The following is a 24,656-nucleotide window of genomic DNA, read 5'->3' as shown; positions in this document are numbered from 1 at the left end:
TATGTGGTGTATACACACAAGGATTATTACTGAGCTGAAAAAAAAAGTAATATAGTTCTGAGGCATGCTACAACATAGATGAACCTTGAAGACATTGTATTGAGTGAAATAAGGCTGACACAGTAAGGCAAATATATGTTCTCACTTATGTGAAATACCCATAATAAGCAAATTCATAGAGACAGATAGTAGATTACAGCTTACCAGGAGCTGGGGAAGTGAGGAGATAGGTGGGGAGGGGCCATTGTTTTATGTGTACAGAATTTCTGTTTGAGGAGATGAAAACATTTGGGTAATGGATGTTGGTGATGGTAACACAATGTAATTAATACCACTGAATTGTATACTTGAAAGTGGTTAAAATGGGACATGTTGAGTTGTACACATGTAATTACAATGAAAATTAAAAAAAAAGGTGTCTTTAATCCACAATGAGACATCTACTAGGATGGCTATTACTGAAAAATAAACAAACAAACAAACAGAAAATAGCAAGTTTTGGCAAGTATGTAGAGAGATTGGAACTCTTGTACATTATTGGTGGTGATGTTAAATGGTACAGCCACTGTGAAAAACAGTTTGGTGATTCCTCAGAGAGTTGAACATTCAATTACCATATGACCTGGAGTGGCTGTTTGGAGCTGTATGTACCCCAGAAAATCATGGTCTTAAACTTAATCTATTCCTGTGGTTGTGAACTCATTGTAAGTAGGACTTTTTGATGAAGTTACTTCATTTAAGATGTGGCCCAGTTCAATCAGGATGGGTCTTATTCCTGTTAGTGGAGGTCTTTATAAGCAGAATGAAATTCAGACAGAGGGAGAAAAAAAGCCATGGGAAGTAAGAAGCTGAAATGCAGTGAAACCGGGAAGAGAGTGGAGAGGCCAGGGGAGGATGCCATGTGCATGTCATGTGGCAGGGGAGCCCAGGACCAAGGATTACCGGAAGCCATCCCCAGAATGCCTTCTTTGGGAAGAAAATATCATCTTGATGATGACTTGATTAGAACTTTTTCCCAGCCTCAAAACTGTCAGCTAATAAATTCCAATTGTTTAAGTAAACCATTGCATGGTATTTGCTTGGGCAGCCAAAGAAACTAAAACACGTCAGAATTCTATTCCAGGTACATATCTCAAAGTATTGAAAGCAGGGATTTGAACAGATAATTTGTTTGTAAATATTCATAGCATCATTGTTCACAGTAGTTAAATGATGGAATTAACCCAAGTGTCCATCAACAGGTGATTGGATAAAATGTGGTACACACACACACACACACACACACATATACACAAAATGGACTATTATTCAGCCATAAAAAGGAGTGAAATTACACTTGCTACAACATAGATGAACCTCAAAGATGTCAAAAGAGTGAAATAAGTCAGATACAAAAGGCTAGATATTGAATAATTCCCTAATAGGAAATACCTAGATTGAGCAAATTCATAGAGACCGATAATAGATTACAGATTATCAGGCTCTGAGACAAGGGGAGAGGAATGGGGAGTTATTGCTTAATGAGTGCAGAGTTTCTGTTTGCAGTGATGAAAAAGTTTTATTAATAGATGTTGGTGAGTAACATAACATCATGACTATATTTAATAACACTGAATTGTTCACTTGAAAACTTTTAAGTTAAAACTGGAAAATATGAGTTGTATATATTTTACCACACATACACACAAAATTAAAAAAACAAAAAAAGTATACTACAGCATTGTCCCTCACAGTCGTGGATAAAAGTAACAGCCAACATTTATTGAACACTTTCTAGCTACTGTGGGGTGTGATTCCCACTGTGATTTTATTGATTCCTTACAACCTATGAAACTTCCCCATTAACGGGAAAAAAATCAAGGAAAAGGGAGGGTAAGTGAGTTTTTTTAAGGACACACATGGCATGTAACAAAGGTAGGATTTAAAGCTAGACATTTTATCTCTAAAGACTAAGTTATTATTATATGACACTGATTCCTTCAATTATAAGATTAATAGCCTTATGAGTAAACCATAAATAATTTTCTATAAAAAGAAAATATGACTTTTAATTTGAGGTTTTTTTCCTCCTGATTTGTTTAAAGTATACCTTTTGTGATTAATGATGCTATATTTCTATTGCTGATTTCTGTCTTGACCTTGGACAATTTATGTATTTATCTGATCTATTTCTTCCTTTGTAAAAAGGGGTTTGGGAAAACATCAATGTAGAGATCAAACTTCATAATATAACAGTTCCTTATATCTGTACAAAATGCTAGTTACTATAGCTTCATTTTATATTCTTGCTTACCAAAAATTTGACCCAGTTTTTAGATATCCTATAAATTCATAGCAAAGTATGAAGAGATGACTGTAGTAGGAAAGGACACAGGCATGATGAGTTTGCTTTACCCTCAGGCATTTTCCTTTTTGAGCCACAGTGATTTCAAAGTGAAATGTGTATTTCTGTATCAGAAGCTGTAGGGCTGACCTTGAGGGAAGTCAAGATACTCAGTTAAAGGAAGTAATACTATAATCCCGTTTCCACTGGTATTTTAGTAAAGGGGACATTTGATCATATCTTATGAAACTTAAGAATGATTATTTTTTAAACTTAAACTTTAAATAAGTCTAAAAATGTATTTTTGAGGTATTTTATCTAAATTGACAATAAAATAACATAAAATTTATAAAATTGCATAAAAATAAAATTAAAAGTTTATATCTTTTCTAAGAAATCAATAATTTTCCTTGTATTGTGATGATGATGATGTGTGTGCATTTTTACCCTATGTAAAAATGCACATTTATTTTATAAATTGTTCCTTATTGTTTGGTTATTTAATTTGGAATAGAGTTTCCATGTAATGAGTTATAGCTGGATGATAATCTGGAAAAGTTGAAAAAAAAAATCGTTTTTTCATAAGATTTCGGTTGTGTGCTGGCATTCTATCAGGCCTGTAGATCTGTTTTTTTTTTTTTTTTTTTTGGGTCCAGGTCAGTATTTTAAATATTTTGAAATAATTGCCAACTTTTAAATTAGGGAGAGTTCGTAGAAAAACTTGGAGTCTTTTCTGTTCCTGGGAAATTACCTGATTTGGCAAACATGCTTGGTAACCATGGGCTATAGCTGTAGGTAAATAGAAGTTGTCATTTTTAGATAGGACTTATGCTCGAACTCACCGAGTTCCTTTCTTTCAGCATTGTGTTCCCTACTTTAAGGCTAACTTCATTTGTTTTTTTTGGCACCAGGTTTGCACTTTTCTGTTTCTTTTATGGGGCAAGCTCCTCATATTTGTGATCCCTGCCTTTCTCCTGTGGGTGGTTTTGTTTGTGTCTCCTGGAGTACAGACTGTAATTGAGACTGGGATTATTCATTTCATGAAAACTTAACTTGCATTTTAAAAAAATCATGGATGTATGTTTGTGTATGTAAGGTATCTATGCAGTATGAAAGGGGGTAACATATTGCCTTAATTTGCCAGGGCTGTGTGACAAATAACAAACAGTGTGTTGGCTTAAACAATGAGAATTTATTGGCTCATGGTTTTAGAGGCAGGGAGTCCCAGATGAAGTCATCAGCAAAGCCATGCTTTCTCTGGGAGTCTGTAGTGTTCTGCTGATGGCAGTTCTCTGTCCCATGGTAATCTCTATCCTTGATCCCTTCCTATGCTTTCTCTGATTTCTGGCTTCTAAGTCTTCTGGCTTCTTCCAGTTTCTGGTTTCTACTGACTGATAGCTTTCGAATTTCTTCTCTTGATAAGGCTTGTGGTAGATTGGATTAAGACAACCCTGATTAAATTTGGCCACACTTGAAGTAACGTTATCTTCCAAGGTACTGTTTATAAATGGGTTCACACCCACAGGAACATAGATTAAGATTAAGAACGTGTCTTTTTTTCTGGGCTCAGTTTTGTTCCATAGATCTATTTTAAATGGTTATCATGCCCAATTTTTAAATAATAATATGTTTATTGTCCTTTAAGTTTCTTCTTTTGAAATCACATTTGCACAATTCTACAATTATCTAGCAATGTTTCTATATTTAAAGAGTCAGTGCTCAGCCATACTTCTGTGATTGTCTATTCCTGTGTTTTTAGTCTTTTAATTGGCTAGTTTTTTAGGAGGAGTAGTTTTTTTTCCTTAAAAAATGGTTCATTAGTGTCGTATACTTTGAATTATTTTTTAATTTGACAATATTTTTTAAATGACTTAGGTTTGAGTAGGAACTTGTTTGTATATATTCTTAGATTACCACTTTTCCTCCTCAGAATTATTGTTGCCCTTTGGCCTTCAATGTGATGTTTCTTTGAAACAGAAATACTGTCTCCAATCATTCCCATCCCTGGCCCTTGCTTTTTTTTTGTTTTCGCCTGCTTGCCCATAGAATTACTTCTTTGTTCTCTGAATTTCAGTAGCTTAAACGGGTATATGTTACATGTGTATGTTCTCTCACCAAATTTTCAGCAAACAAGTGTGCGCCTTTTAATATGAAGATTTAATCCTGTACTTTAAGAAAAATTTCCAGTGATGTACCTTATATATCCATTTTCTTTAGTTGTGTTATTTATACACATTAAGTATTCTTATTTGGACCATCTTTGTGTATTTTTCACATCTTTTACTTTCTCTTTAATATATTCAATTCTTTGTATTTTTCTTCTCTAATTATTTCAACTTTCAGTCATTTATTCATTTAACTAATAATTTGCTGTTTTTGCTATAAACACGTTTTGTTCCTTGCTGTTTCTAATTTATTTATTAATTTGTAATGATGTGTTTTGCTCTTCCATTTGTTTCCTTAGAACTGCAGTCTCATTTTACTTCTCTGTTGTTTTGTCATATAATATCTCAACTCTTTATTTTATTGAATTCATTTTTAATTTGCTATATAGTTTGAAACATTTGTGGAAAGTTTTTCTGTTCAGCTCAGCTGTAGTGATCCTCATTGGTTAACTTCTCAAATTTTTATATCCCTTCTTTATCTCCTACCAGGATTTATGCCATCTTTCTAGAAATTGTGTTGCTCTCCCCAGAGTGTATCGGGGAGGTGCAGGGATGTGCACTGGCATTGCCCAATTCATTTTGGAGTTTTGGCACAATCACTTTTGACACAGAGTACATGCCAAATGGTTCTACTTCCCTAGTTTTTTCCAGTTTCTCCTAGTTTGCTTTTCCCTGGATTTAGAAGTGTTAATGAAAATAGGTATACCAAGTATAGATCTATGCCAAGTATAGATTTTGGGGGATCTTGGAGTTCAAAAGCAGCCACATACTATTCTTGGTCCTGCTTAGGAATCTTCTGTTTTCTTCTCTATCAGCTAGTTGTTTGACATTAGGTTATGTCCTTTCTAGGTTTGGTTGATATAGGGTAAGGGTAGGAAACTATAGCCCACAGTCCAAATCTGGCCCACCACCTGTTTTTGTAAATAAAGTATTATTGGAACGCAGCAACACCTATTCATTTACATACTATCTATGGCTGCTTTCTTGCTGCTGTGGCATAGTAGAGTAGTTGTGAGAGAGACCATATGGCTTGTAAAACCTAAAATATTTACCGTCTGGCCTTTACAGGAAAAGTTTGCCAGAACCTGCAGTAGTGTAATTCTATTTTTCTTGCTTGTCTTTGACTATTTTACTTTCATTTTCTTAGGAGTTAGAGGAGAAAGCTGTAGGGATTCTACATCATTATACTATGTTAACATGGAAGTTTCTAAAATGCTTATTTTAAAAAATCGTGGTATAATATAAGCATCATATTTCCTCTTTTTTAACATCTGAATTTTTTTTGAAATTACAGATAATGTTAGTTTGTTTAGTTTAGTTAAATTTGAGATGAGAATGTTTTTATCCTACCAGATGGGATACCTTCTGGGTAATCTCTACCAATATTGAAATTATTCACATTATTCTCTTTAATGATGTCTTTTTTTTTTTCCTGAATAATAGTAAAGCAGTTCCTTAATAACATTAGTTTTTTCTTTTTTTTAAAGACTATTTAATTTACTAAATTCCTTTCCTTCTCACTTTTTCAAAGGTATAAGCGGTTTTGCCAGACTTTGGATAGCATTGGAGAAAATGAAGGTGGAATTGATAAGTTTTCCAAAGGCTATGAATCATTTGGCATTCACAGATGTGCTGATGGTGGTTTATACTGCAAAGAATGGGCCCCAGGAGCAGAAGGAGTTTTTCTTACTGGAGAATTCAGTAAGTATATTGAAAGGAATGAAGTCACTAGTAATATTTTATTTATCTATGTAAAACATAGGCTTGTTATATTTCATATTTTTAATTATATGAAGAATAAAGTTTATAAATAAATGTTATACTTTTCAGAAAGAGCCGGAGAATTTATCAAGTCCTTACCTTCCTCTTGTACTGGTGTTTCTGCTAAAATGTGATGTATGTTAACTGAAAAGCTTTATATTCTACAAACTCATGTACCAAAAATAACAGAGTTTATGAGAAAAATAGTGTTAAAGTATACTACCATAAACTTACCCAACTCTATTAGCAAGCTCTGACAGAAACAATAGCAATTTTGGTAAAAGTATTGGCCTAGTTAAATGCCCACTAGCATTTATACCTGAATAACTGGTATCATAGTGTTTAGATCCTCTATAACCTTAAACCTTTTTTTGAATCCTTGCTAAAATTAGAACTCTAATCCAGAGGGTAATCTTTTTCAGCATTCTATATTTTTTCCTTTCTTTTCTTTACTTTTTTTTCTTTCCTTTTTTTTTTTTCTAACACAGGGGGAAATATCTTTTCAGCTTTATCATCTGTACTACTTGCTTTACTAGACAGTTAACACTGTAGAAAACATAATTTTAGAAGTCATAGCTTCTAGCTTACAGTCCAGTGGTGGTGGTGGGGAGGGTTGGAGGATGTATAGGTAAATAGATAAAATAAAATATGCTAAATTTTATTCTAAAGTCTGAATAAGTTACTTAAAAAGAATAAAGCTCTGTTTCAAAAGTGGAATAACTGGAAAAATAAGGCCTTAGCAAATGTTCCCCATACAATTAAAGAAGTATCAGGGTGATAATACTATTTTATGATAATACTATTTTATGTAGAGGGTATAGTATTTAAAATTTGACTTCACCGAACTCAGAAGACAACATGCTGTATACTATTTATATGACATTCTGGATAAGGCAAAATTATATGGACAGGTAACAGATTATTGTTGCCAGGGGTTTTGGGTGTAGAAGGTGTGGGTTGATTACAAAGGGGCCTGAGGGAACTTTTTAGGATAATGAAAATGTTTTATATCCTGGTTTTGTGGTAGTAGTTACGTGACTAAATGCTTTTGTTAAAAGGTACAGAGCTGTGCATGTAGAAGGAGTTAATTTTCCTGTATATGAGTTATACTTTTAAGAAAACTGACTTCAAAGAAAATGTTGATTTTTTTATATATTTTCTAAGACAGTACTATCCAACAGAAATATACTGCAAGTTATTTATGTAATTCAGATTTTTTTAAAAAGTAAAAAGAAAACAGTTGAATGAATTTTGATACTCTGGTAGGTTGAATTATGTACCTCAGCAAAAAGCATGTTCTTAATCTGAATCTGCATTCCTGTGGGTAAGAACCCATTGTAAATAGGACCTTGTGACGATGTTATTTTTAATTAAGGTGTGGCCTAACTGAATGAGGGTGGGCCTTGATCTATATTACTGGAATCGTTTATAAGCCGAAGAAATTTGGAAGCAGCCAGTTTGGAAGCAGCCATTTGATGGCGAGACAGGTGCAGGCAAAGGAACCCTAAGGATTCGTCAAGCCAACAGCAGAGCGCTACAGACTTTGGGTAGGAAACATGGCCTGCCTGACACTTTGATATCTGGAATTTTAGCCTCCAAAGTGTGAGCCAATAAATTTCTGTTGTTGGGCCAACCAGCTGTGTGGTATTAGTTATAGCAGCCTGGCAAAGTAAGACAAATACTAATACATTTTATTTAACCCAATATATCAAAATATTATCATTTTAACATATATTCAGTGTAAAATTTATTAATGAGATGTTTTCATTTTTCTTAACTGTCTTCAAAATTTGATGTTATACTTAAAACATATCTCAAATCATATGTTAAACTTTCAGTGAAAATCTTGATTTCTACTTACATTTAATAAAATATTCAGCTGATAAAGTAGAGTCACACACCCAACTTGTCCCAAACATAATTAAAAAATTTCCAATAAGTGATTTGAGTAGCAGTTGTAAAATTTAAATTTAATAAATTAATTATAGTTAAATATAATTTGAAATTCAGTTCTTCACTTGTACTAACTGCATTTCAACCACTGCCACATGTGGTTAGTGGTTCCTTTATTGGAAAGAGAGAGTCTAAGAAATTAAAATAATTCTCTGTGGAATGTCCCCAAATTAGATGATGTCAGCTGCCTGTGTTTCTTGAGAGTTACTGAAAAATTCATGCATAGTGTTACGGAAAGCTGTGAGATCTGGTGATACACAGTGGCTTGACATGGAGATAGTTCTGAAGTGTATTTTGAGGATAGGAAACTTCTCACTTAAATTATTGTTGTCAGTATTTTTTTAAACATAAATAGGGCTATTTCCGTATCACTCTCTGAGTCACTGCCTTGACCATTACTTTTTTGTTGATAGTCCTTTTTGAGATCAGTCTATAATCAAGGCACTTTTTGGCATTCTCTTTATTAGTTCTTTTTATTGCCATTTATAAGATTGAGAGATATTCAATGAGAATGTTAAAATTTACATAAAGATACCCAAATTACTATAAGAAACTTAGTTAAAATTTGATACTTGCATTTGGTCTTATTTCCCTCTCCCATATTTATGATTAATCCCTTAATAGTTTTTAAACGTGTAAAAATATACGAAAGAAAGTATATGAATGCTAGATTTGAGAGCCATCCAAAAGCCATATGACCTCATTCTTATGACTAAAGCTGATTTATTCAAAGTTTGGCTTTGTAAATCCAGTTGGTCCCTATGTGTGTTTAGAGAATTACATTTAAAATTTTTATGTGCTTAAGTAGTTAATGCATATGTAGTAATATTAAGCAAATTAATATTACTGTAAGTATTTCATAAATAGAAAACTAAAGTATACCTGTTCTCTATTTTAATGTAAAAATGTTGTCTAAATATTTCTTCAGTTTAAATTGGTTTTAAAAATATTACCCTTTGTGAAGATGTATTGGATACTTTTTAAATCTCTCCATATCATTCAGGTAGTGTCCACTCAATTATTTTTCGTTCAACAAATATTTATTTTGTGTCTAAGGGCAAGGAATAAAAGTATCAGTTTTAATCAGTGAGCCTTCATTTTTATTGGAGGAATAGGAAAGACTAAGATAAGATAAATGAAATTGTGATAGGAAATAATTAAGAACAGCAGTATGCTGGGAAAATTTAAATTCCTAATCTATTTCCTTATACACATGAAGAGACTTCCCTTTTCTGCCCAAAGCTACAGAGCTTCAGGGAAACCTTATACATGGGACCTTAACTTCTCACTAAAAAGCTTTGATTTTATTTAAAAAAAATGAGAAGTTGAGCGTGAATTAATAATGCATTTAGAAGAATATTTTTTTGCAAAAAAATGTAAATATGGGTATTAATTTAATATAACTGTGTAGAACATGGAATTTTGATGAGGACAACGTAGCTGAAAATATACCCTTAAATAACTGCGTTAAACATGAATTTTTTTTTTTAAGAATGTTAGGGGATTCTTATATTTTGATTTTCCCTTACTTCAATAAAGTCCATTATTTTCTAAAAAGCATTGAACAAAAAGAAATTTACTTTTATTTGCTAAGCTTTTTTTCTCTAACCCAAAATGAATTAGAGAATTTTACTGTAAGTTATCTTATGTATAAATTTGTACTTAACTGAAAGGAAAATAAAATGTGTATTAGTTTAAAAAATTACAGTACTTTTTTATTTGAAAATTCAAGTTTATTAATCAAAGTATTTCCAGGTGGCATTGCTAATGATTTAAATATGTTTAAAAAGCATTTAACTATATTCATGAATTCTTATTTATCAGTGTATAAGTTGAAATACAATAAATTTAAAAGTCTATAGAATTAATCTCTAAACATAACACTGATCATTTTTAAGAGTTAGGCTTCTTAATTTGGTTGTCTTGTAATGTAACAAAGAGCCTAACTTCTAAATATGTATTTGCATCATCACTTGAAGAAATTATTGCTTGTTTACTTATTAGCAGGGATTTAAAAATAACAATTTTATGTATATTTTTATTGTGAAATGTTTATTATAATTTAAAACTGATTCTGTACCAACATCCCCCCCCCCCAACCCCCAATGAAAATATAATACAGACCTTCAAAAGCCAGGAACAAAAATATTATTTCTGTTACTGGATAAATTTTTATTTATATTATCTTGCAAAGGAAATTTTTCATAATTCTGTTTTTATGTAAATGATAAGCCATTTATTCATGACAATTTTCAGAAGAAATTAAAATTAAAGAATATCTAGATTTTAATTCTGCATTCTGGCAAATATCAGTAATCAAAATATTTGAGCATGCTGTTTTGATGGCTTTCTCCTTTTCTAATTATTTTAGGAATCAACAACAATATACATTTCATTTTCTGAGGGGTTACTCAACAATATTGCTGGTAAATATTTTTTGTTCTAAAATGTAGTTTTTGCCAAATGAGCCAATAATATTTTAGGTAAAAGTATTCAGATTAGTCAAATAAAAATGACCTTTAGGAAATAAATTGTTGAGATCATGGAGGAATGTCCAGGGAAGATAGCAGAATAGGGAGGTCTAGGACTCAGTCCTTCAACCAAAACAGCTATTAAACAGGCAGGAACTATCTGAAATAACTGTTCTGGGGCTCTGGAGGCCAGAAGACTACTGTACATCATCCAGAAAAGGGCAGGAAGAAGAGGCTGATAAACTACTGTAAAGAACAGAGAGTTGCTGTCTGCACAGCAGATGCTGTCACCCATCCCTCACTCTCATGGCAGGCTGCCTTGTGGTTCAGTCCCTGGCTAGCTGGCTGAGTACAGAAAGAGACATAAAAATCCTCTTCCCCAAGTACGTGGGTGGGCACCACAGATCACTGATTATGGCTTTTGATTAGCAAATTCAGATTTCTGGGTCCTGGCTCTGAGCTAAGTGTTTCAACCCTCCCTGGACGTAGGTGGCAATAACCACTGTTTCAACTCCACCCAGTACAGGGGTGGAGAGAGTGGAGATTTAAAGATGCAGTGCTTCCTCAGTGCTTTGGGGGCTGCTTAGCTGAAGGGCCACTTTTGCTGGGCTAGCCAGGAAAGCACAGATTTGGGGAGCTTCAAAGAGGCTTTTGGTACCCTTTCTAATTACTTCCCCAGGGTAGTTTGGAGCCAGTCTGCACCCCTTTTGTGGTTCCCTGACCCTGTTTTGGCTGTGAAATACTGACTTGGAAAAGTCCTCTCTGGCTGACTCTCCATCCAGAATTTGCTTTTCAGGCAAAAGCAGCTAAGAGATGAGGAAAGGAGTGTAAAAAAAAAACTATAGAGACAAAAACAAACAGAATTGATCAAGATTCCCAGAGAAGGAACAGAGGAAAGAATCTTTCTCCTGGAGGTGAATAAATTGCACAAAAAGTGCAGTCTTACAAATTATACTGCATATTAAGGGCAAGAATTAGATGAAGAAGTGCTGAAAAAATCTGATCAGGTAAACACAGGTTATTCTAAAGGTACAGAATAAGGTAGACTAAGTGTCAAAGAAGAGCCTCAACACAAAGCCAATCAAAAATAAAACCCTGGACAAGAGAGAAAAACTGACCTTAGAGTAAACTCATTAAGATAATCAGATGCCTAGAAGTCAGCAAAAAATTACAAGTCATACTAAGAAATGAAGATATGGCCCAGTCAGGGGAACAAATTAAAATTCCAGAGGAGACACAGAATTTGGAAAAACCATCAAACATGTTCAAACACATCTGCTAAATCAATTCAAGAAGATGAAGAAAAATATAGCTAAAGTGATAAAGGATATTAAGAAGACAACATAGTGTAAAGAAGAATTTGAAAGTATAAAAAGGAACAACAAATTTTGGAAATGAAAGGTACAATAGAAGGGATTGAAAATATACTGAGGCATACAATGGCAGATTTGAAAAGGTAGAAGAAAGAATTAGCAAACTAGAAGACAGGACAATGTAAATCTTAAAGTCAGAAGAGCAGATAGAGAAAAGAATGAAAAAAAATGAGCAGTGTTTCAAGGATTTGAATGACAGCGTGAAGGGCACAAACAGATGTGTCATGGGTATCCCAGGAGTAAAAAAGGGAAAAGGGGAAGAAAGAATATTTGAGGAAGTAAAGGCCCTACATTTCCCAACTCTTATGAAAGACACAAATATACATGGACAAGAAGTGCAGGGTGCCCCAAACAGGATAAATCCTAACAGACTTACTCGGAGACACATACTCATTTGAATGTTAAATGTCAAAGATAAAGACAGAATTCTGAAAGCAGCAAGAGAAAAGCGATTCATCACATACAAGGGATTCGGGAAAGACTAACTCATGATTTTTCATCAGAATTAATGGAGTTGAGAAGGCAGCGGTTTGATATATATGGCACTTATGGAGAAAAATTGTCAACAAAGAATTCTTTATCTGGCAAAACTGTCTTTCAGAAATGAGGGATAGTTTAAAATATTTATGGATAAACAGAAACTGAGAGAGTTCATCAACAAGAGACCTGTCCTACAAGAAATACTAAAGGGAGTACTGCAGGCAGAAAGGAAAGACAGGAGAGAGTGGCTTAGGGTAGTGTGAAGAAATAAAGATTATTGGTAAGGGTAACAAAAAGGATAAAAATAGAGACATATAAAGACCAAAGGATAAAATTACCAAAGTACTTATTGCCTTTACAATAATAATGTTGAATATTAATTAATTAAATTCCCCAATCAAAAGACACAGATTGACGGAATGGATAAGAAAGCATGATACAACTATATGCTGTTTACAAGAGACCCCTCTTAGACTCAAAGACTCATATAGATTGAATGTGAAAGGTTGGAAAAAGATATTCTATGCAAATAGTAACCACAAAAGAGCTGAGGTAGCTATACTAATATCAGACAAAACAGACTTTAAATGTAAAATTGTTAGATAAAGAAGGACACTTTGTATTAATAAATGGGGCAATCCACCAAAAAATAAGAAAAATCATAAATATTTATGCACCTAATCATGGTGCCCCAAAATACATGAGTCAAACACTGGCAAAAATGAAGGAAGGAATAGACATCTCTACAATAATACTTGGAGACTTCAATATACCACTTTCATAAATAAAACATTTAGATGGAAGATCTATATGGAAACAGAGATCATGAATAATAGCATAAATGAACTAGACCTAACAGACTTATACAGAACATTGCACCCCCAAGCAGCAGGATATACATTCTTCTCAAGTGTGCATGTGTCATTCTCCAGGATAGCCCTCATGTTGTTTAACAAAACAATTCTCAATAAATTAAAAAAGTTTGAAGTCATACAAAGCACTTTATTTTACCATAAAATAATGAAGCTGGAAATCAACAACAAAGAACTGAAAAATTCACAAATGCAAGTAAAACAACACACTCCTAAACAATCAGTGTGTCAAATAAATTTCAAGGGAAATTAGTAAATATCTTTAGATGAATGAAAACAGGAATACAGAGTACCAAAACTTATGGGATGCAGTGAGACAGTTCTGAGAGGGAAACTGATAACATTGAACACTTACATTAAAAAAGAAGAAAGAGCTAAAATCAAAGATGTAACCACACACCTGGAGGAACTAGGAAAGAAAGCCAAAACAGCCAACTTATTCCAAAGTAAGCAGAAGGAAAGAAATAACAAAGACTAGAGCAGAAATAAATGAAATTGATAATAAAAAAATAATAGATTAACAAAACCAAAGTTGGTTCTTTGAGAAAATCAATAATATTGACAAACCCTTAGCTAGACTGACAAAGAAAAAAGAGAGAAAATGCAAATAAATAAAATCGGAAATGAGGTGGGAGCATTACTACTCACCCAACAGAGACAAAAAGGATCATAGGAGGATACTATGAAAAACTCTACATCCAAAATAAGACAACCTAGAAAAAAATAGAGAAATTCGTAGAAACACATCAACAGCCTATACCAACTCGAGAAGAAATTGAAGACCGTAGCAGACCAATTACAAATAAAGAGCTTGAATCAGTCATCAAAAACCTCCCAACAAATACAAGCCCAGGACCAGATGGCTTCACAGGTGGATTCTACCAATCATTCCAAGAAGAATTAATACCAATCCAGCTCCAATTCTTCCAAAAAATTAAAGAGGAGAGATTGCTACCTAACTCATTCTATGAAGTCAGCATCGTCCTAATACAAAAGACATAAAAATACAAGAGAAGAAAATTACAGACCAATTTCTCCGATGGCTATAGATATGAAAATTCTCAACTAAATAATTGCAAGTTGAGTCCAACAGTACTGTAAAAGAATTGTACAAAATGATCAAGTGGGTTTTATCCCAGTTATGAAGGGTGGTTCAACATAAGGAAATCAATTAATGTAATACACCAAATGACCACAAGGAAGAGGAAAAAACCAAATGATTATCTTGATTGAGAAGGTATTTGAGAAAATCCAGCATCCTTTGTTGATAAAAACTCTTCAAAAACAGGAATAGAAGGACAGTTCCTCAACATGATAAAGGGCATATATGAAGAATCCACAGCTAATGTCATACTCAAGTGAAAGACTGAAAGGTTTTCTTCTAAGATTTGGGACAAGACAGGGATGCCAACCATCACCACAGTTATTCGACATTGTGGTGGAATTTCTGGCCAGAGCAGTTAGGCAAGAAAAAGAAATACAAGGCATCAATATTGGAAAGGAAGATGTAAAACTTTCCGTATTAGCAGATGATATAATCCTATATATAGAAACTTCTGAAAAGCCCACAACAAAGATACTAGAGCTAATAAACAATTTCAGTAAAGTGGTGGGATTCAGGATCAATACACAAAAATAGTAGTGTTTCTATACACTAGTGTTGAGCAATATGAGGAAGATATAAAGAAAAAAATTCCATTTACAATAGCAATTAAAATAATCAAACATCTAGGAATAAATTTAACCAGAGAGGTAAAGGCCTTGTACATGGAAAACTACAAAACATTGCTAAAAGAAATCAAAGAAGACCTAAATAAATGGAAGGACTTTCTTATTTATAGACTGGAAGAAAAAATACTGTTAAGATGTCCATTCTACCCAAATTGATCTACATTCAGAACACCTCCTGATCTTCTCTGGGTCCTCGTCTCTCAGCTTTTTTGGAGCTTCTCTGAGCTCTCTGGACTTCATCTCTTGGCAATTTCTGTGTGTTCTTCATCCTCTTATAAAGGACTCCAGTAAGGGGATTAAGACCCACTTTAAATGGGGTAGGTCACAACTGAATTAAATAACCTAATCAAAAGGTCCCACCCACAATACGTCTGCACCCACAGGAATGGATTAAAAGAAGATGACCCTTTCTGGGGTACAAAACAGCTTCAAACTAGCACAGGATGTAAAATAAAGAGGTTGGGACTTAGAGTTCTTAACGGTGGTTGAGCTCTCTAAACATGGCTCTTCATCTTGCTCAGTGGGGATAAAGCTTATGGTAGTTGTCTACTAAGTAAATTGTGAATGTGAAAACTTTGTATACTTTTCAAAGTAGAAATGTTAATTGGTAAGGTTAAAAAAATTCCTCTTCATTGCAAAGGTCTAGTTTTTCTTAAAAAAAATTGCTACCAATTTTGAAAGGCAGTTAAGCATTGCAAAAGTAAAATAATTTGGTCTCTGTTTTGCCCTAAGTGAGGTCAGTTAGGGCATCCACATTTTAAAAACTACTTGGAAAGCAACTTCATTTTAAATATATCTCATTTATTTTTCTTCATTTAAGAGAAAAAACATTTTTTTTCTTTCAGTCATTTTTTTTTTTTTTTATATACTAGCATTTTAAGCAGCCAGAAGCTGTTGCCACAGCCCAAAAGGGCACTGGCTATATAGGTATAATGAATTCATCAGGATTGGAATGTTACCACCCAAAAAGTATTTCTGTGCAAACTAGGAACTACTTGAAAGGTTTGAGATGAATTTCTAAAACTTTGAATCGTCTTCAATGTGGCAATGATTCATTCTTTAGAAAATTAAATGTGATATGAAATATACTTGGAGTTTTGAAACTAAATCATGTTTATTGTAGGTTGCTAAATAATTGAAGAGAACTATATTCTTCCTAGGAGTTGGATGATAATAACTAGAGAGAAAGACAGTAAACTACATTTGTCAGTATAAAATAATTGGTTTCCTATTTGCTATAACTGAAAACATTTCATTTAAAATTACTAAGTCTGGGAGCTAGGCACTTTCCGAATAACCTAAATGTCTATCATTGATAGACTAAAATACAAGGAATAAAAAATCTGATTTTTATGCTTATAGGAAAAAAGGGACCACACATATTTTTGCAGAGTGGGAAAGATATTAAGGAGATTTTTACCTGCTTCCTGGTCTAAATTTGTGTGTCATTTCCTTTTTCTTTCCCTTTTCTTTTTTTTTTTCAGTTAAACAGTTGCCAAGAATTTTCCACCATCACAACAGACTTTACGTTTCTTATTTCCACATGCTCTGAAACAGTTCTACTCAAAGTGTGTTCTGTAGACCAGTGTAGTTCTGTGAACTGTAACAGGTTCATAGTGATGTATTGTCAGAAATTGGGAATAAGCATTTAGAAATTTTAATAATTTGACAGAGTAATTTTATTTCTGTTGAATCTAATTGGGGCTTGAATTTTAAAAGTCTTATTCTTTCAATTTTCTAATATTTCATTTTTATTATGCTTTGCATAACTATTCTTCTGTAATAAATTGGGAATTAAAAAACTGTTTCTTCACCATAGATAGTTTGAGAAGCACTGATCTGAAAATAAGTGATCATTGTTATTTGATTTAGAAGTCCTGTGTGGTTTGAAGGTGTAGTTCTGATGTAATCTCCCGTCCATTCTACTTCTTCAACTAATCTATGGTAGCTGTTTTAGTCAGCTTTCATTGTAGAATAGCGTTTGGTTAGGTAGGGTGGTGTTCTAGACTTCAACTGTTGAGGCTTCTGTGGAATTTCTGTTAACCTCTGGATTAGAAATGAAATTGAAGGGGTCTTTTGCAGGTAAGCTGCAAAGTTTAACATATTTTCAACACTCTGTAGGTCTTCTGTGAATGCATTTGTGTTATGTGGCTTCCTTTCCATTTAGCTTATTGAGTGTTGTGATGTTTATAAAAAGCAAGTTTCTAAAGCGGGCTGGGGACTCTTTGATTTTGTTTATATTTGCTGATATGCAGCATACTGCAAGGCAGATATAGAAGATTTTAGAGCTTTTACCAAACCAGTACTGATGATAATAAATGGCCTCTTTTATGTATGTGAACCTAAGATAAACAATTAGTAGATAGCTTAGTGCTTACTCTTTCTTTCTAACCTGATGCCGATGATTTCACCTCCTTTGTCTATTTTACCTGATAGATTGTTCATTTTCAGTGGAGTAGACATACAGTGGCAGTTTACTTAACTAACTTCTATTTAATAGACTTACTGGATTTACTTCTGCTTGACAGTCTCACTGTAAATGATACTGATTGATTCCCACAGGATACTGAATACGTAGTAGACTACTCTCTACGTATGCAATTCTGCTTCTGTCAGATACATTATGTGCTTATGGTGAGTCAGTTTTTTCCTTCCAGTACCATTAGTACCTGTCCGATTCTTCTCATTATATTAAGGGCAAGTTTGAAAAATTATTTTGAGTAAAGTATGCTTGAGAGAACTAAAAAAAAAATGATATAAGTATAGCACAACTTTTCAGGGAGATTATTTTGCATGCACCTTTAAGCCTTCATTCCATTTTAATCCAAAGGGAATAGGAAATTATAAATGTTTCATTATGAATGTGGTTCATATAAGAAAGACATGGAATTCTGATCAGAGGATTCAAACTCAGAAATGGGTTTAGTCTTACATCAGAAGATGAGTGAATGTATATGTTTCTATTTGTGTTTTAAGTTAAAATGTTTACTGTTCGTGTATTTATATTTATCTTTCCCTGCTTTATTCAGTATTTTCAATTTATATACCAACTTGCAGCCCCACTTGTTCTGGATCAGAGAACTTTGTTATAATGCCTAATGGGATTATATTTATAGGTAAGCATCCTTACCTTCTGGGATTATAGGAGATTGCTGCTGGAGACCTTGATACTAAAAGGTAGATTTTGAACTGCATGACATAAATAATTTTCTAGTCTCATATTGCTTTCTCATAAACATCCTGTTGTTAAAAATGTATGCTGTTCGGATAATACGTTACTTTTTGTTAGGTTTGTTTTGGAATTTCACTGATAATTAATGTCTGGAAAATTTGTTCATGGTTGTTCTTCAGCAGTTGTCTTTTAAAATTTTGATAACTTTATTCATTAAACAAATTTTATTAAGCTTACCATTTACTTACCCAAAAAGTTACATTATTTATATTATTCTCTTATCAAATTAGATATTCTCTTAGAGAAGCGTTGTTCTCTTCTGTAGCCCCAACAATGACTGATTATGACATATATCACAATTCTCTGTTTCTTGATTACTGACTATTCATTTTAAGTTCAAATTGAATTATTCTAAGAAGCTGTCACTTATGATCAACTTTTGAGGCCGCTGCAATTTAATTGTTGATCTTTTCTTTCTTTTGCCACAGGTAACATATTTGAATATCATTTTGAATTGTAGAGAGGTTTACAGAAATGTAGTAAATCTGTCAAGGCTGTATAACATTGCTTGTTTCACCTATCCAGACAGTTGTTCAAAGCAAGTTAGTTTTGCAATCCACTGATTAGTCTTGAGGCTTTGTCTGGTTTATTGTCAAGCTTTGTATCTGTAACTCTCTCCTAATCTCCTTTCTGTCCTTCTCCTTATATTGACTTGTATTCTTTACATTTTCAATCTCTGCCCAACTACGTTCTTATTAGAAGAATTTGAAGGTCCTTTTAAGCTTGAATGAATCTTGGAAAAAAGGAAAATTTTGTTTCTTTGTAGCTTGTCAATTCCTTATGCGAAACTGTGATGGTATTAATATTAACTTTGACTGCCAGGGATCCACCTTGCATGATGGATTCCTTAAAGAAATGACTTAACCATCTTAGTAAATCAGTGGCAGAAATACCTGAAAAGTGTTATTTAAAGATTAGAAACCTGAAAATAATACCACGTTTTTTTTCAGGAAGCATGAACAACTTTCCAATAGTGATGCTATTGTGCAAGAAGTCACCAACCAATAACTATGAAGACAAAGATTTTTGACCCAAACCTTGAAGGTTCTTTTTTTTTTTTTTATTTTCAGCATTTTTAAAAAAATTGAGATATAATTCAAATAAATAAAGTTCACCATTTTATTTATGCAACCACCATCATTATCTAATTCCAGAATATTTACATCACCCCAAAAAGGAACCTTGTACCTATTAGCAGTTAGTACCAATAACCACTCCACACCCTTATTCCTAGAAACCACTAATCTACTGTCTGTCTCTGTGGATTTGCCTATTTTGGACATTTCCTATAAATGGAATAATATGGTATGTGACTTTTTGCACCTGACTTCTTTCACTTAGCATTATGTTTTCCAGGTTCATTATAGCCTATAACAGTACTTCATTTCTTTTTATGGCTGAATAATATTCCATTGTATGGATATACCACATTATGTTTACTCATTCTTCATTTGGGCTGTTATAAATAGTGCTGCTAAGAACATTTGTGTACAGGTTTTTGTGTGGACATGTTTTCAGTTCTTCTGGGTTACTTTCTTGGTGATTGATGTTCTTACCAAATTCACTCAGTATGATGTGCGGGTTATTTGCTTATTTGCTCTAAGATCCTTCACCCCCTCCTCCCTATTCTGTTCTTCTTCATTTTTCCCAAGCTCACTTGTGCCTCTGTTCTTGTTGAATAGGTTTAGTAGAAAGCACTGGTGGAAGACTGGATAGTGTGCAGAGGGGAGAAGCCAGAGAATTCCCCTCCACCCTCCCACTATCTAGAGTGAGGCTGTGTCTCCTGCAGCACTTGTGTCTTCTAGTTCTTTGTGTTTTTTTCTCTGTGAACTCAGAAAGGCCTGCCTTAGTTTTCACTTCAAACTTCTGCTGGATGGCCTGCCTATCCCTTAGTGGTATTACCAGATTCCTGTTATTGTTAGTCAGTGGATGACTTCATTGTCTTCTATTTGATTTCTCAGGTCTTCCATTATCTGTGTAGCCAATTCCCTATATTAAAGTCCCTCTATTTGAAATTGGTAGAGTGATGTCCATTCTGGCCTCTCTTCCCTGCAATTTTGTAAACCTTCCATGAGGGCAGCTGAGTCACCCAAAACTAGAGGACACCTTTCAGTTTGTATTCTACGACACTTCTGGAATGGTATGACTTGGTACTGCTTTTTTTTTTTTTTTTTGAGAGAATTTTGTAGAAAGAAAGAAAACACATATTTACTAGGAAAGAATCAGATAGGCTTATCAGTTACAGTGGAAGGTAGAAAACAATGAAATAATTGCTTCAAATTTCTGAAGTGGGAAGAAATTTGACTCAATTTTCTAGCCAATTTATTAGTCAAGTGTCTAGGTAGATTTGAGATATTTTTAGATATGTAGGGATGCATAAGTTTGTGTTCAAAGCCTTCTTCCTTGGGAGGGAATAAATCAAGAAGGGGAAGTCATGGGAAGCAGGAACCAGTGGCTCAAGATCAGGATAGAGTGAAGTAGAAAGGGAAGTTGTCAGGCTGCATTTCATGCCTAGAGAACAAATAATTAGGAAGCAAGCAGGTAGAGAGAAGATTCTGTCAAGAAGTTCCCTGGAAGGAAAAAGGCAGAATAGAGAAAACATTTGGGAGCTTAGAAATTTTTAGGAGATGAATAAAGGTTTTCAGTAGAAGAGAAACGATGAAAACTTAAAGTGCTGTAAAGAGTCTCCTTTAGGTGGCATAGAATCACATATTAGATGGTGGAGAAATACATGTAATCTTAATCTTCTACTTGACTTTGCAGTGAACAATATTTATTGTAATGGAAGTGATGTTCATTAGTTATGAAACTTTTTGAATTAATCTATAGAATATCACTAAGCACTTAGTGTTTACATTGGTTCTGAAAAATAATAATGAAGGAGTTTGGATATTTAAAAAAAAAGGCTATCATTATGTGAGTAACCTTGACCACATAATTAAAAATCTCATTAAAATGTAAAATTATGTCTCTGTGGTAAAAAATATATCTGATATATTTGCCTCTTGATAAGGCATCTATGATGGATATATATTTGCTTAATACAGACTTTGCTCTATGGATGAAAGTATGAAGATGTGTTCAAACATGTCGCAATAAGGGAGAAATAGGAGACAAGAGTGCACTGTCAGGACTAAAGGTGAATGATTGACAGGTGCAGATTGACAACTCTGGGCACATTATGGGAGTGGATTTTTTTTTTTTTCTTTTTTTTAACTTCGATTACTCTAACTTGCTTTTTTATTAATGCTGTCTCAGCTGACTAATGGGTGTGTTTGACTTCTATGAATGAGGGTGTCATCTTCTGGTGGTAGTTATTTTCAGATGGTTTCTCTTGAAGAGTTTGTTTTGAGAGTAACAGCTTCTGTATCAGTAAAGATGCAGGCAGGACACAGATGACACTCTTGGGTTTCACTGGAGAGAGTTTAATGAAGGACTTTTTATAGAAGGCTGATGAAGCTTAAGGGAACCTCCAGGGATGGAAGCAGAGGGATGGATACAGTTGTCCATTTGACCATAGAAGTGGGAAGGGCAGGAATGGTGACAGAGCATGAGGTGGAGTTGTAAAAGAGGAACCAAGTTTACAGAATCTGTGACCAGAAAGGAAGGCAGTTATTGCCAGAAGGAAGCAGGGAGGGAAGAGGGTTCTAAATATTCTAACATTTCTCTTATGCCAGCATCTCCCAACCTGGAATGGCTAGTCCCAACCTGAAGCTGGGTTGGTAGCCTACTGAGATTGGCCTAAAAGAACCCAAACAGGGCTGGGAAATGCAGAGAGATCTCAGAGTGGGTCCTAGCACAGGAAAATGGAAAATAACTAGGATGGCCACTCAGGTCCTGTCTACATGATTTAGAGGGAAACAAATCAAAGAAGCATTTCTGACTTCATTTTCTTCTAAGTGACCCCTACCTTTTTTAAATAATGGCACCACTACATTATGTACATTTCTGTTAAAAGAGGAAGAAAACATTTTTTTGGGTGGTGATATTTTTCTTTCTTTTTCTTTTTCATAGACGTTTGTTTGATCTTCTTAATCTTTAACCAGCTTAATAAGTCATTTTAAGAAGTGGAAATGTTTCAGGTTTCCAAAAGGGTCTGCATTCTTGGGAAAAGAAGATGGACACTATATTTCTTAATGCACTTAAAGCAAGCAGTGAATTTTGTAGCAATTTATCAGAGATTTCTAAAATATAATAAAGCGATTTATATGCAATCATAATAAATACATCTAAACTCTGGGATGGTAATATGAATTTTTTTTTTGTTTTCCTTTTCTTCCCTGCTGGTGTCATAGAATATAATCTTAAGTGAAGGTGCTTACTCTGTTATCAAATAATGTTTCTGTATCCTCCCAAATAATGTTCAAATTAGTGTCTAGTTCACCAACTATACAGTTGTATGGAGGTAAATATTGATATGTTTTTCTTAAAGTAGGTTTGTTTCAGAAATGTTTTAAGATTCTTGAATTCCAAGGAGTATGTAAAAAATATGGAATTTAAATTCAACAGCCTCTCCTACATTCCTCCCTACTTTCCTTCCCTTATTGAGCAATATTTATTGAGTACTTTCTAAGTGGCAGACCCTTTGCTAGGTCTTGGAAACTCAGTGATGCAAAAGAGGGATAATAACCTTTTTGTCTGGCAGGGAAGTGAATTGGTCTCCTCTTAACTAGCTGTAGCTGCCTGTGCTTATCTAGTAATAAGTTAAATACACATTTTGGTGCTGTTCTAAGTATCTGTGGCCATCGCTATATGAATTTTTAGGTAAAAAAATATTGCAGATACTAATTTATAAAGGTGTTTTAGGAATATATAATGTTTTCCTAAGTACTTCTCTAAAGTTGGAACAACTCTTAAAATATAACTTTTTAATGATTATAAACTATTATCTTATACTCTTTCAAGATACTGTTTTATGAGGTTCTTGAACTTGAGTGATCATTTATTTTGGTGATGTTTTGTATGTTTATTTTTCAACCAAATGTATTGAACCTAAACTTCAGTGGTATATTTCCAGAGAATCTATAATTGATTTTAAATGATATATGAGACATTTTTTATCAAACTGGACTTAGCTAGGAAAAAAAAATCTCTTAGAATAGCTGTATTTAGATTTTAATGAAACTAGGCAGAAAGGATACTGAAGTGAGTTTCTTTTTTAGTCTTTTAAATGAAAAAGTGCATCATTTGTCCTATATATCTTATTCATCATCAGTCATAGCAAAGCGTTCATTCCCTTGAGAGAGATAATGGATTCAGAGAGCAGAAAGAAATGGAAGATTGGCGTTCAATACAGATGAGTTTTAGTAATATTCTTATCATGAGAAATTGGGTTGCAAAACCTTAAGATTTGGAATTAAGTTGCCATAGATATATTTAATTAAAAATAGATTGCTTTAACTTTTCCTTAAGTTAGAAATAGGTTTAAAATCTTAAATTAAATTTATGGTTAGTTTGCATTTAACCTGTATTCAGAAGTTGCCTTTAATAGGGATTCTTTATAAAGTTACATTTTAATTGAACTATTATAGTGAACATATAAGGAAAGTTTCTGTAAGAATTTTATTACCTAGCATATTGTATCAAAGTATGGTTCCTTCTGATGGAGACAGTAACTGAATTTATCAAATCAAACTAAAAACAAAACAAAAAGAAGGGGCCTATCTCCTTAACTCACCTAACACCTCACTAACACAACTACTTGATATTGTAAATTATTTTCCCTGGTGTTTTAATGTTATTACCTATGGGTTAATTTCTCATTTATAATACTACTTGATGGATATTGCTCTTCTACAAATTAAAAGCACATAAAGAACATAATTTAAAAAGTATGAAAGCAAACATCAAAGAGAATATGTACTATATGCATGTGTTGGCCAGTTTGCAAACTCTATTGTTACAGAATCAGCTTTAGGTCAATTAGAGGAAATTAGAGTGCTCCAGACTCATTCTGTGGTCCTATCTAATTGTGCCCTCTTAACCCAGGCATTAAAAACAGACAAATAAACAAAAACACTGTGGTGAATATAGAAGGATATGCTGCCAACTACCATTACTGACTGACTGCCCCCCCCCCCCCCCAATCCTGGTTCTGTATCCTCTAATTCCAGGCCAAGTGGCTCCCTTGTTATGAGCACATGCTGAGGTTTGTGCTGTGTGGATCACTGCCAGTTTTCCACCTGAGGAAAGCCAGAGGGGTAGAGATATGTGACAGGATTGATATCAATTGCTGCTGCTCCAATCTAGGGTCAGGATTTTGGCCCCTGTCAAGTCAACTCATCATTGGTCCTTT

At 33.7% G+C, this 24,656-nt stretch overlaps 1 protein-coding gene across 1 annotated transcript in view; it reads left to right on the top strand.

Annotated features, from left to right (window-relative positions):
• The window catches only part of GBE1 (1,4-alpha-glucan branching enzyme 1), a 357,328-nt gene that overhangs the window by 46,988 nt on the left and 285,684 nt on the right, over positions 1-24,656 (top strand). Inside the window, exon 2 of the mRNA XM_037833759.1 lies at positions 6,020-6,189. Coding sequence (XP_037689687.1) covers positions 6,020-6,189 — 170 coding nt within the window. The remainder of the gene's footprint in view (positions 1-6,019; positions 6,190-24,656) is intronic.

The sequence above is a fragment of the Choloepus didactylus genome, chromosome 1 (assembly GCF_015220235.1).
Source record: "Choloepus didactylus isolate mChoDid1 chromosome 1, mChoDid1.pri, whole genome shotgun sequence".
Classification (NCBI taxonomy): Eukaryota; Metazoa; Chordata; class Mammalia; order Pilosa; family Megalonychidae; genus Choloepus; species Choloepus didactylus.
The sequence above is the reverse complement of the archived record's forward strand: the minus strand, read 5'-3'. Positions and strand labels throughout refer to the sequence as shown.